This window comes from Opisthocomus hoazin, chromosome 6 (assembly GCF_030867145.1).
Source record: "Opisthocomus hoazin isolate bOpiHoa1 chromosome 6, bOpiHoa1.hap1, whole genome shotgun sequence".
In the NCBI taxonomy this organism is placed as follows: Eukaryota; Metazoa; Chordata; class Aves; order Opisthocomiformes; family Opisthocomidae; genus Opisthocomus; species Opisthocomus hoazin.
The window spans coordinates 64,665,721-64,678,901 of NC_134419.1; the positions used below are offsets into that span (position 1 = coordinate 64,665,721).

Below are 13,181 nucleotides of genomic sequence, written 5' to 3' on the forward strand. Positions count from 1 at the left end.
TTTCTTCCTGCTTCTGTTTTTCCTTTATTTTCCTGTCATTACCCATGTGTGCTTCCCAGAACCTGCCCGCCACCAGATCCTTTGCTGGGTGGTGTGAATTGGTGGCACGCTCTAATTTTATGTTGTAGTAAGGCGGAGACTGCTGTTGCAGATGATGAAAGATTCTGCAGGTTAAAAAGTTACTAAGCAATGAAGCGTACTGTGTCTACCAGATAGATGGGCCCTCGTTCTGCATGTTGCCCCTTAGATTTCTTTGTGGTGCAGCTCCTTCTCTGGCTTTGCTGCTAACTGTGGCTGTGTTCTCCTGGGCTGGATGGGGATTGGAGACTGCTGCGTGTAATCCCCTTGTTTTCCCAGGATGAGCTCTTCCAGCAGGTCTGGTCTCTCCTGGGGGAGTGCAGCGAGTCAGCTCTCATTGAGGATCAGTCGTAGGGAACAGCTCTGGTGCAGTAAGGAAGGAGCCTGTGTGTAGAGAGTGGTACAGCAAAATATTATCTGTTTTGATGGCAGAAAATCTGGGGGCAAGGCAGCTGGTTCTGGGGGAACTGGTTTCAGAGCTTGTGTCCATGAGAGGCCGCTGACCTACCGGAGACTGTCCATCCGATTTACAAGGGAGCAGAAAGCTAGTGGATGCAGCAAAGTAAGGAGCCAAAAACTCTGTAATAATCTTGTTCCTCTGGGTGCAGCAGCATGGCACAGCACGGGTAGGATGCTGCGGAGAGCTGAGCCCTAGGTCAGCCCCTCCATTGGAAGGCAGCCCCCCCCCCCCCCCCCCCCCCCCCGTTACCTGGAGGGGTGTCTCTCCTCGCAGGTTGTCGATGTTACTGGGGAAGGAGAGTTACGGGGCACGGGCAGTTGTAGCTGCAGGAGAAGCTGAAATCTGAGTGCCTCAGAAAGAGCTTGCTGTTCCGAGCAGCTCTTGAAAGGTTGATTTGGGGACGTGTATGCAGGGGCCTGAATTGCTAACATTTCTCTGGAAGTTCTGGAAAGCAGTCAGTGAGTGAGTGGTGGGGCAGGGGGTTAATTTGATGGCAAATTATCTTTAAATTACAGTGGTGCAGCTCCACTGACTTCTGGTTTATTGCAGTGGAGTAAAAGAGTGAATGTAGCCTCTAGGGCTGATAGAAGTAACTGCAGGAAAGCAATTCAGCAGCCTTTGCTTTTCCTGTATTGACCATGTCCAAGTTGCTCACTTCTGTCATATTGTTTTTTTAAGACTCTGATCCCCCTAAGGTAACCTGCAAAAAGACATTTAGGCTTTGACTCCTCTTAGTTTAATATTTTCCAATGTAAAGATCCAGTAAAGAATTTTTTTAAAAAATCGTTTGTCCTGCATGTTTATCCTTGCAATCTGAGGAGTGTCACATCTTATCTTCCCTGCTGCTTTCTGAGAAGTTTCTTGGAAATCGTCGAGAGTCCATTTTCTTCTATCCTTGCCTGACAATAGAAGTGGTGCTCTTCCAGCTCCTCCTGAGATTTTAAAAAACCTGAATGACTATTGAAAATTCATATGGGAGAGTCCAGCTAAAAGTCCCTTCATTTTTAAGTTATTCATACTTCATTATCTTGGAACTGATGTTTTCTAGTCTTCCATAGAGACTTCTATGAAGACCAGGTCGGATAAGACCTTGAAGGAGAAATGCTTTAATCTCAAAATTAAATTCCTCTAGTTCTTTTGTATCTGACAGAAAGGTGCAGATAAAGATCTCATGTGTTTAACACAAAAGGGCGTTCTTCCTGCAGTAGTTTTCCCAAGCAGAAGTTAAAGCAGTGTGTAAGAAGGGCGAAGGATGCCAGCATGCAATCTTCTGTTCCTCAGAGGATGTGAGTTTGTCATGTGTAGAAAGCTGATGCCTTTCAAACCTTAATGTTAGGTGCTCTTAATACCTTCAGCTGCTCTTTAACCTCTCCTGTGTCTAGCAGCTGCATCTTAAAAGAGCAGATGACATCATCTCAAGGATGGCAGGTCCTAAGCTCAGTAACGATTCCTACCCGTTATAGGGTATGAAGTGAAATGATCTATGAGTGGGTTTATCTCAGATCCCACGTAGTACATTTTCTCAGCAACAGCAAGAAAGGGAAATTATCAGACAGTGAGGAGAAGCTGTTTATTTTTAACTTACCCGATCTTTTTAAGTTCTATTTCATAATTAGAGGAGATAAGGAGTGGAAGCCAATGAAAATATATAGCTGAAGGGATAAGCTGATCGCAAGTTCACCGCAGAGATTATGATAAGTAGTGGGTAACACAGTAGAGACTTTGGGTCCTCTTGTTCCTTCGTTGTCCTCCTCCTAGAGTATCAAACTGGGTTCTTAGCTGCCTTTCAAAGGTGACGCAAGAGGGCTGATTTTAAGGGTACTGCTTACAGAGCTTGCTGCTGACCTTGGAGTTTACTCCTCCTCACAGTGATTTGAGGATGCCCCTGTTGAGTATCTGAAGAAATCGCTACTCAGAGCTAGCAAGGAGGAATCTTGCTTCTTCATGGAGCAGCATGTACATCCATTTTCCGGGCACACCTGTGTGGCAATACACATGGCTGTGCTTGGGGGGCACAGGGGAGTGCAGAGGGGCCCAAGGAAGGTTCCTGGGGAGTGGGGTAGCCCTGGGTAAAATGCCTCCACTCTGAGTTACTGCTGGAGAGGCACGTTGTACTCCTCACCTTTCAAACAGGATTTCTCTCCTGCAGTTTATTAATCTTGGTCAGCTTGGCTTCCTCAGGTTGACAGGAGGATAGCCCTCTGATTCATGCAAGCTGCTAGATTCGTTATTGCTCAGAGGAAAGTGCATTATACTATTACTCTCCATCCCTAGTGGATAGTTGCATTCCAGACTAAATTATTCCTGTACCCAGGCAGCTTGCTTTCATCATTGCTCTTGTCTTGGTGATGCTTCTTATGGCTTTCTGCACACGGGAGCAAGGGGCCAGACTGAATTTGGAGATGGCTGTCATTGCAGGGGGTTCTTCCTCTCTGCCGGTGGAGCTGACAGGCAGCATTAGAAAATGAGTCCTGGAGAGGAGGCTGCCTGCTTTCGCAGCAGCAGAACACTGACAAGCTGTTCTTAAATAACCTTGTAAAATGCTCATTGCTACCCCTAGCTTGGTTCTGCAATGCTGGAGGACAGCTGAGCTGCAAAGAGACTCTGCTATGTGACCACCTCACCTGGGAACCACTTCTAGAACCCTTTTTTACCCTCAGCCCTCATTCGGATCGTGCCTCAGACCCCAGCCTGCTTCTAAGTGTTTGCATGAGGGTCCCTCTGTACCGCTGCCGCGTGCGACGTTTGGGGGGAAACAAGACAGGGAAAGAAGTTTTTAAAGGGATGCCTAAGCAAGTCTAGGATTCCTCAAGTAAAGGATGTAAGGAAAGGATTCAGTCCTGTAAAGGGCAAGAGCTGCCTAAAAGGACAATTGAGGCTTGTGTTTGCATTGTTGGGAGGATAAGAGGAGGAGCAGAAGGGTTCCTTATTGTCCTGGTGGCTGTTGTCCTACACTCTCTGCAGTGCTTTTCTGAGGATCTCTCCTGAATTGTGAATACCTTGGGGTAGAGTCCTCTGCCTTTGTACCTCATACTGCATAGTCCTCCTGGCCGTGGCTTTTCATGAGCAGAGGCTACAGTAATGCAAACCTCAGATGTTGATATTCTGTCTGCGCTTTGTTTTGCTCTCAGATCTAGTGGTAACAGCCTAAGAAAGAAGTTCACATGTTTAAGAGAATTGTTTCAAATGTACATTTTGCCCAGGGGTGCTGAGCTATATGGTTCCTGGTAGGAAGATTATAGTTACTTACTATCTCACAAATGCTTGGAGGAATGTGTTTGTCCATGAAATGCTCTGAAGCTAAAAAGCATTGTGGGAGTTCCTCTTGGTGTTCCCCAGTTAGGAAATGAATAGTTCAATAGGACAGAGACATGTAACTCTGAATTCACAAGTATAGCCCAGCGCTGGGAGCAGAGTAAGGCAGTAATATAAGCTGGAGTGCTTTGGTTGCAGGGAAGGCAGATAATAAAATATCTCTTGGGCAGGAAGACCTGGATTCGTGTCTTCATCTGTTTCCAAAACCAGAGTCCATACCAGAGCTGGTCTTCTCTTAGTGCCTGTCAGAAGCTTGTTCCCATCAGGAGAGCAGTGCAGTGCTCTGTGTGGAGGTGACCTGAGTGGCTGCAGGAGCTGGCGGTTTAGCAGGTTGTGAACGGCGATTAGCAAGCCAGGAGGGAGGTGTGCTGGCAAAACTAGCGTTGGGAGGACCATGGGGTCGGGCAAACCTGTGTTTGCATAGCGTCTGCTGTGTTACATTTGGGTGTACACATGATAATTAGCTGCTTAATTTAAGGAGATCATGTCTATTTCTCCTTGTGACATAATAATATTTGGAAAACTGCTACTGTCATAAGTTTAGCCCCTCTTCCCATGAATGAAGAAATTCTGTACATTTGGGGGCTGTTCCTTACTGGCATTAGGAAGACTTTAGTGCCCACCTCCATGTTGTTGGTCGTGAGCCAAATATTGGCTGTTAAAGCCATGTATGTTGCAAAAACAGGCAACAGAGCTGTGATCTGTCTCAGCCTTGCTCCTTGTGTGCTGAGGCACCTGTGAATGCTGACTCCTGTGCTGTATTTGGCTGTCTCTGGCAGGTTTTGGAAGTGGTACGGTCCAACTACGACACGCTGACCCTGAAACTGCAGGACGGCCTGGACCAGTATGAGCGCTACTCAGAGCAGCATAAAGAGGCTGCCTTCTTCAAAGAGCTGGTAAGGTGTCTTGGTTCTGCAGAATCAACAACCTTTTTCCACAGCTTTTGCTTATGGCTGGGGCGGTGGCATCTGCGCTAGAGCCGAGCAGCCCTGGTGCTCCACTGAGCTGCCTCCAAAGACGGGGCAGGAACAGCATCTGAACAGACACTGCATTCCTCAACTGATACAAAAGCTCCCCGGAGCTCCCTGCCCTGCAGTACATGGCTTGGAGAGGAACCACCAGACTGCTCAGGCCAGCAACTGCTCCGTCAGTCTCTGTCCCTTCTGCCGCAGGGACCCACCGTGCTTTGTGGTGGTAAATTTGCATGGTGGAGAAGCTGACTGCTCCCACCTTGGGTTTATCATGCAGAGCAGCTTAGCCTGTTTGCTGCTGTTAAGGGGACCACCAAGTATGGGACAGAGCAGAATATGTGATGCTGGTGAAACACATGCCTTCTCGCTGCTTTCCTCCACCACTCACAAAATAGGGTTCCCAAGCAAAGAAAGCAAAGGCATTCCCTGGGAGTGTCTCCTTCTGTCACAGGAGAAGACTAACTGTAGGAAGCCCCACAGAAGTAAGATAGCAAAGGCGAAACTGAGTCCAAATAATTTGGGTTGGTAGCTATATTCTTCAGCAAGCCAGCTTGCTCACCCTGCTCCAGAGAGCCCTGACACAACATTTTCTTGTCGGACAGCCGCATCACCAGGGAGGCAGTGTTTTTGCAGTGGCTGATGTCTGAAGGGAGCCTGTTTTGCCTCGCTTTTGAATCATTACAGCTTCAGTGAAGGGAGAGATCTCTAACTCTGGCAGCTTTCTCCACCAGTTTGAGTGCTGATTTCTCTCTCAGCTCTGTCCTTGCTGATTGATGAGCAGTTCATGCCTGCCCACTCCGTCACGAGTCTGCATGAGTTTGGGAATGTTATGCCTCCCTCTGTCTACTCTGCTCCAGAGCAAGCACGCCTGAATTGATTTTACTTCCTTCTACAGAATGCTTTTTAATGTATTTTGGGTCATTCCTGCACTGCCACTGGGGGGTAGTATACCAGCAAAAAGACTTGCAATCCCTTTCATGCCATTTTTCTGTGCTCTTTTGTGCCTGTTTGTGTCTCTGTGGTCTGCTGTTTGATACTGTATCTGGAATACGTGCAAAGAAATTTGGCCATAGCCTTCCTGTGGTACGGGCTTCTCCTATTACTGTACCCTGGAAATAAGACACATTCATGTCTCTGTTGTCATCTGTTCTGTCCCAGGGGCTCCTGCCCTCCTCAGCCAGCATCTCCTTCCCCAGCCTCTTGGCCACATGACTGCTCTGCTTCCTGCATGCCCCACTTTCTGCTTGGCCTGGCAGAAGCTCAGGCTAATCATGCCAGTTGATTAAAATCACATTCTCAGGCCTAAGATCATCACAGCTACAAAACACTTCAGCTAAAATTATTTTCTTCCTATCCTGATTTTTTTTTTCAAAATCCCAATTTTGCATCATTTAAGAATCTGTTTAGTGTAACTAGTCCCTCCTCGACTCCCTTCTGAAAATTGCCCATCCAGGTACCCCTGGGACCCTCTCCTCAAGAGCCTATGGAAGCCTGAATAATTACTGTCTAAATGTGCTGGTTTGACCCAGTTGTGAATATGTTTAATCCACATTTCTCTAGATGCCCTGAGAATTGGGACCCTATTAAATGTTCTTTACTCACAGCTACAGAAAATCCCCTGCATTCCATTAAGCCATTCCCTCAACACAGCGGGAAATCAGCCTGATACGTTATGATTTGTCTACAGCAAACCCAGCTGGCCTCCCGTCCTCCACGCTGTTTTTTCCTCTAGGTGTACAGTAACTGATGGCTTTATTAATTATTCGAACAACTCATCAAAAAGGCCCTAGTCTGCCCTGTTGTCCCCCTATCCTCTTCAAACCAGGTACTTGGCTTCCTTTTTGCAAGGCTGCTGAGTCTTTACTTCAGCTTCTGTTGCTGGTCTGATGTAGGATAAAATCCCCCTACCCCAGTGCATTGGATTTAACTGCTGAGGTTTGCAGGGTGTCATGGAGGGGGCAGAGTGAAGTTGCTGCAATTTGCTTCATAGGCTCTGTCAAAGGAGCAGGGCTGGTGGTGAACTACAGGTTTCCAGTATTGTTTCCAAACTCATGCTGGTCCCATCAGGTCTTCTTGAACAGGATCTGTTTGCAAATAATTATTTCCGGATTCTGCCTGGTTTTCTTATCTCTATCTATGTGATTGCATTAAAGTAAATCCTTCTTGGTGGGGAATGACACGCAGGAGCCATTTTCCTTTTTGGCTGCCTTTTCATCTCTCTGTGCTCCCATTAAGTAGGTGAGCAGAAACTTCCCCAAGCCATTCTCTTGGCTCCTTTATACTTAGAAATCTTGTTCTCACTCTTTTGACGTGTTTTGCTAATGCACTGCTTCACTTCTCTGGCTTTGCCTCAGTGCTGCTCTTTCTCACTAATCCCAAAGAAAAATCTGCTTTCTTCTCCCATTCCTTTTTCAAAGAAGCTTTCAAAGGCCTGCGATACTGCAGCCACATTGTGGTGGAAGGTGATGTGCAGAGTGTTTTATCAACTGGGTTTTCTGGCCTGTTGTGCTGCCTTTGAGGAGCTAAAGGAAGGAAGTTAGGAAGTTTTCTAACACGTTTTATTTCTTTTCCTTTGAACCCTCAGGGATGTCATTCAAGGTCTGTGCTGCTTTGATAGAATGAATGGTTTGGATGTGAGCTTTTGGTTTGGATGTGAGCTTTTGGACCCTCGCATTGCAGCTGGAGGAATGAGTTGAAAGACATTCAGCATCTTTCCAAAACATTCACTGTCTTTGCAGTTGGATAGGTTTCAGCAGAGTCTCAAAATAGTCTGATTAGGGATTGATTTCTGCAGGGGAAATTACACTAATTTGACTTTTAATTAGATATAGTAGTCAGTGTAAACCTTCCTCCCATTGTACACATTTCTTAAGAGCTACTTGTTGATTGGAAATGGGTTTAATTGATGGGACTTGCTGTGAAATAGGAGCATCTGTACAGTGTTGCACACATCCAGCTATAAAGACACAAAACTGGAACTGAATAATGTTTTCCTCACATGGTTAACACCACAGCTTCATCCATTCTTTCATTTGCTCATTGTTCTCCAGGTGATGTCAGCATTTCATGTGTTTCCCGTTTCTTCAGAGTTTGCGGGTTAAATGTGATCCAAGCTGCTAACAGGGAGACAACATTTTAAAAGCTCTTCTGGCTCTAGAGTGCTCCAGCACGCTCCATACAGAAGCAAGAGAAGACACGTGCTCTCTTGCATTTCCTCGCAGGATGAACTTTAAAGCTCTGAGCTTACTTTCTGAGGCTGGTTTTGGCCCCTTGTGTAAGCCACTCCAGAGAGTTCTGGCAGCTGCCAGGCTGGCAGCCAGGCGTGGGCTGCCCACTGCACCACGAGCTGGGAGGACTCCTGGGGTGTAGCCTCGTGGATGGAGCAGCTCAGCCAGACTGCAGGAAGCATCTGAAGTTTGCGCTTGTTACAGGCTGACACCTCCCTGTGTCACTGTCTGATCTTCCAGCCCCAAAAGGGAGATGAGCTTTGGCTCCCTGTGCTGAGCCCTGGTGCTGGAGAGAACTTGATTTACCTCTAATTTGAGCTATTCTTACCTTGAAGGTGGCTAGCTCAGAGCTGCCTGCTTTCTCAGAGCAGAAGAAATGCTGGGCAGAGATTTGTAGAAATGTCAGAGTCATCTTGTGTGTTGTTAGCATGCCCACTCCTCTCCCCAACTTGTGTTAAAGCCGATCTAAGTCCACCTAGACCGCTCTTGACCAAAGTTTGTATCTAAGCTCCTCTTGAAACTTGAAGCTGTCTTTAAGTGAAAAGAGCTCCATGCTGGCCCCAGGTGACCTACTCCGCTGCTTCACAACCCGTAGGTTTAAAAGTATTTCCTCTTTTCCAGTGTAAATCTTCTTTGTCTTCAATTAAGTTGAGTATTTCTTGCCCCATCCCTGGGGAGCCAGAGAAGTATTACTCACCGTTCTCTTTCTGACCTCATTTTATGTATTGGAGAGTGTTTGCTCTATTCCTCCTGAACCTTCTTTTTGCAAACTAAACAGGCTTAATTTCTTGTGCTTTACCCCATAGTTACAATTTCTGCTAAGCCCTGTGTTCTCATCATGTGTCACTCCAGCCTCGCTTTCTGGGCATGGGGAGACTGTTGCTGCATCTGTCTTGGAGACCTTGACATGTGTACAAGTTTGGCATCTTCTGCTGCTGGTGTCTGCCCCCTGGCAGCAGTTCCTGAGGCCAGGAGCTCATTTCTGCTTGTCCTTTCTGTTGCTGGGACCCGTAGAAATGCTTCTAGTCAGAATAAGGATGTTGGCTTACACTATGTGTGGCATCTGCCCCTTCTCTGCAGCCAGTCACATTCCCCAGGGCAGAGGGCTCTCTGCATCTGTTTAGCCATGTTGTTCCCCTCTTGTCAGAACTGGCTGGGTCGCTGAGGTGGGGACCCTCGGTAGGACTGGGACCAAATCCTGTCAGTGGGCTCCGGTCTCCTGGCAGGGAGACAGCCCAGTGCAAGCCCGTGTTCCTGAGACTACTTGCAGTGGTGTTTAACATAGGCCTGTGGTTATCTTACAAGACATGATCCCAAACTGTTTCAATATGGAGTAAGTCAAAAGACACCCAGAGAAGAGGCGAGGGCGTGCTTCAAGGGAATGAAGGTGCATGGAGTCTCTGCCAGGCATCCCCATAAAGGAGAGTCTGTGGTTTCTGCAGATGCCGTAAAACTTAAATAACCTGTCTTTAAGTGTGGACGCCTTTGCTAGCTTGCTCGGGTTGTTAGGGTCTGTGCAATGGGGCTTGCTGGGGTTCATTTCGCAGCTTTCCCTGTTAACCTTCCATGTTTTGATTTGCTTCCCACTCTTACACGTTGTGCCTTTTTGGGAGCTTTCTGCCCTTCCCCTCTGTGTTTTCCTCATGAGGGCAGCAAGTGGGACCCTCAGCAGTATAAACACCGCTAACTTGCTCTTCCAGCCCCCAGTGTTGGATCCCTCATTCTGCTTCTGTATAATTCATCCCCCAGTGCTTTTAAAAAGCACAAAACACTAACCAGGTCAGCAACAACCTTATTATCACAGGCTCCGAGTCTCTGGGAACTGTAATCCCGTTGTTTGGATGAGCTTGTGTCAGTTTTGCTTTCTGTCACTGCTGCACAGTCGCTGACACAGGCAATGTTTGACTTTGTTTTCTCGTTGCCGAGTGCAGCTGAGACTGAGCCCAGTTTGGGGCCTGCGTGTTTGGCCAACGAGTCTGCAGGCATGAAGGGGGAAGGGAAGCTGCTGCACAACAGGGCTGCCCAGCAGACTCTGCGGGTGGCCAGAAGTTTGGGCATCGTTAAGGCATAAAGGTGTCTCTTCCTTAGAGACAGCTAGCAAACCAACTTCATGTGTAAGGCACTCGGCATAGAATACACGCAGCTGGCTCTGAACCCATGGTTTTCTGCCAGCTTGGGTGATAATTTGTGTTTACAGCACAGCAGCATGGCCTCTGGCCTTTCCTTGACTCTGTACCTTTGGCTCAGCAGGTTCTGGAGCAGGACGGAGGCCATGGAACTACATTCATCCAGGAGAATGCTGGCTGGCACTACAGTGGGCACTGGTAGAAAATGCTTTTGCAGCTGCAGCCTGGAAGTGTTCACTTTCCCTGTCTCTTTGCCCCGGAACAGGAAACCCATCCTAGCTCATGCATCCAAACAGAGCATCCTGTCCCATCCCCGTCTCATTTGGAATGTACCTCCTTGCTGGGATGTCACTGTAGGCATTCCTGTTATTCCAGGAAGCAGCTAATCCTCAGGGATTTCTTGCTAAGATGGAGTCTTGGTGAGAGCTGGCTGCGGCAAGTTCTCTGGGGCTACGACAGCATGCAAAATCTTTTTGTGCTGAACCTGGAGGTCAGCAGTGTCAAAGCTGCCGTGCTCATGGAGAGCCAGGAAGAGTCCCTTGGCTAAAACATCTTGTTTTGTCTCTGTCAGGTTCGGTCCATCAGCATCAATGTGAGGAAGAACCTTGCTTTCAACACGCTGAGCCAGGAACTGCTGCTGAAGGAATTCTCTACGATCTCTTGAAGCAGGGACGCAGCCACTGCGCAGGGCTGACCAGAGACGGGCCTGTCTGGGCAGGGACACTACAGATCTGCAGCCGGTCGCCCCTCGCCTTCCGCCTGCAGAAGGGACTGCATTTCTTCTAGGGGAGAGCCTTGCTGCTGTGTGTTTGATCCCAAAGGCATGTGTTTCAACAGGACTGGGGCTGAGGAGAGGTGGTCGGCGTGTTGAGGAGGAGGAAGCAGCATTTTGTAAGGTGCCATGGGGGTGGGCAGCCGTTCCTCTGACGTAGCAATGGGAGATTCCTTCCGCAGCCTCAGGGAGGATGCACTGGAAACCTTTGTAGCAGAGCTGGGGAGAGCTCACAACCAAAATAATAAAACCAGTCCAGCTGTGTGAGACAGTTGTGGGTTGAGATCGCTCGCCTGCTCTACGGGTGAGGGCTGTTCTTTTCCGTCAGCCTGGATCAACCTGCCCTCCCGCAATGTAGGTCAAATCCACTGCCATCCCATTGGGAATGGCTCTGTGGTACAAACCAGTTTCCCCAGGGAGCAGGCCCTGCTCACTGCTGGCTCATGGTATCAGAAGGTGTCACTTGAACCAAGACATGGGATTGCTGGAGAAGGAGAAATTTTGCCTCTGAGGCTGTTGGCTTACATGGTCCTGTCTCAGCCAGTATGTAAGAATTTGGGTCGTCCACTTTGTAACTGGAGACAAACCCTGTTCAGGATCACTGTTGCTTCCAGCAGGCCAGCTCATCTCTGCCGATTGTAAGGTTGAGGGACATTTTTAGATACTCCACTTTTATGGGACAGAGGACAGGCTGACTCTCTCCCCCCACTTCCCTTATTGTCCATCAGAGACTGCATTGCGACAATCCTACTCTTCCTCACAGGAACGTCTGCCTTGCACATGTTTGCAAGTGCCTGGTGATCTTCATGACCTAAGAAGTCCTCAGTTTTTCCCTTGTGCATAGCACACAGTTAAAATGCAGCTGGAGAAATAGTTACTTCACTGTCTAGCTTGCCATCACATCTTCACCAAGCGATTTGCAGTAACAGTCTGCTGAGAGCTTCCCAAGGAAGAGCTCCGGGGTGGTGCTCCAGGGCACAGGCAGACCTTTCTGCTCCAGAGCCAGTGTTGCAGAGGTGCCCAGGTCCGACAGAGCCTGGTCCGAGGGCTGTGTCAGGCGTCCAGCTCAGGCATACACAGCAGAAACACCTGCTTGTGTATTTTCACCTCCCAGCAGTGGTGTTTGGATCTGTCCTGACTTGGTGGACTGAAGCAGAGAAGTTATGTACACCCCAGATCCGCTTTTTGGTTCCCCCCCCCAAGAAACAGTTTTTTGGAAAAAAGTGCCTAGTCCTGCTCTTAGCCTCGTAGGTTAGTGTGAGTGATGAGAATGTCACGCTCATTTACTGCCATTTTTAGGCAAGGCTTATTCATGCTAACGTGTGTTAGTTGCGTTAATGTTTCATCTTTACCTGCCATGAGCATGGGAAACTGAAAGCTGTGTCCTTGGCCACCCGCTGGTCGCAGCACCCGATGAAGACTGTATTTTCCTTGGGAGCACTGTCTGCTCCCAACAGAGGACACTTTGCCTCAGCGTGGAATTATCTGACTTTTATCAGCGAAGCCAGACACTTCCTTGCTTTCCTGCCGTGCAAGTGTGTGGAAATGTAGACATGTCAGAGGGACGGTGCTTGGGAGAGCAAGCAGGCTCCCTAAAACCCCTCTGCCTGACAACAGGCCGGGACGTGTAGAAGGAGGCAGCTTCTCCAGCGGCGAATGAGTAAAGACGCATCCCACGGCGCTGCTGTCTGTCTGTGTGGGGAGCTCTTGCTAGGTGATCTCGGAGTTTCATCTAAAGGGGGCTGGAGTTGCTTCCTTGGGGTGCAGCCCCAGCACCGCTGCAGGCGCAGCGTTGAGTCACCTGGCTGTCCGCATGCCTCCTGTTCTCTGCTCCCGCTTAGGCTGAGACGAGACGGATAGGTGAGGGAGCTGGGGATGAGTCTGCTTCTGCCTCAGCAGCCTCTGGGGTTTTCAGCTTTTCACTCCGGGCTCAGCTACCAAAGGTCTCGTCTGCCGCAGGGCGCTGCCTTGCTGGGATGGACTGCAAAGCCCAGGCTGCGACTGGGAGCAGCTCCTGCGGGCAGCCCTTGTCCGAGGCGGAGCTGGGGAAGACTGTGGCACACGTCCTCTCGTCACGCTGTCACCGACCCAAGCACTGTAAATGGATGTACGTACAAACCTCGAGCTCAATAAATAGCAGAGCCCTGCCTGTCCGGAGTGTGCGGTGTTTGTGCTCCACAGAGGGGAGAGAGTGGTAGCTCTCGGGTGGCCCAGTCACTGCTTGGTGGCACG

General features: G+C 48.8%; 1 protein-coding gene across 3 annotated transcripts in view; it reads left to right on the forward strand.

Moving 5' to 3' along the window:
• Positions 1–13,102, forward strand: part of ARMH3 (armadillo like helical domain containing 3) — a 129,566-nt gene extending 116,464 nt beyond the window's left edge. For all 3 annotated transcript variants that reach the window (XM_075423581.1, XM_075423580.1, XM_075423582.1), the window contains exons 25-26: positions 4,633–4,749; positions 10,749–13,102. In XM_075423581.1, the coding sequence (XP_075279696.1) occupies positions 4,633–4,749; positions 10,749–10,841 (210 nt within the window). In that variant the 3' untranslated portion in view covers positions 10,842–13,102. The remainder of the gene's footprint in view (positions 1–4,632; positions 4,750–10,748) is intronic.
• The last annotated feature ends 79 nt before the right edge of the window (positions 13,103–13,181 follow it).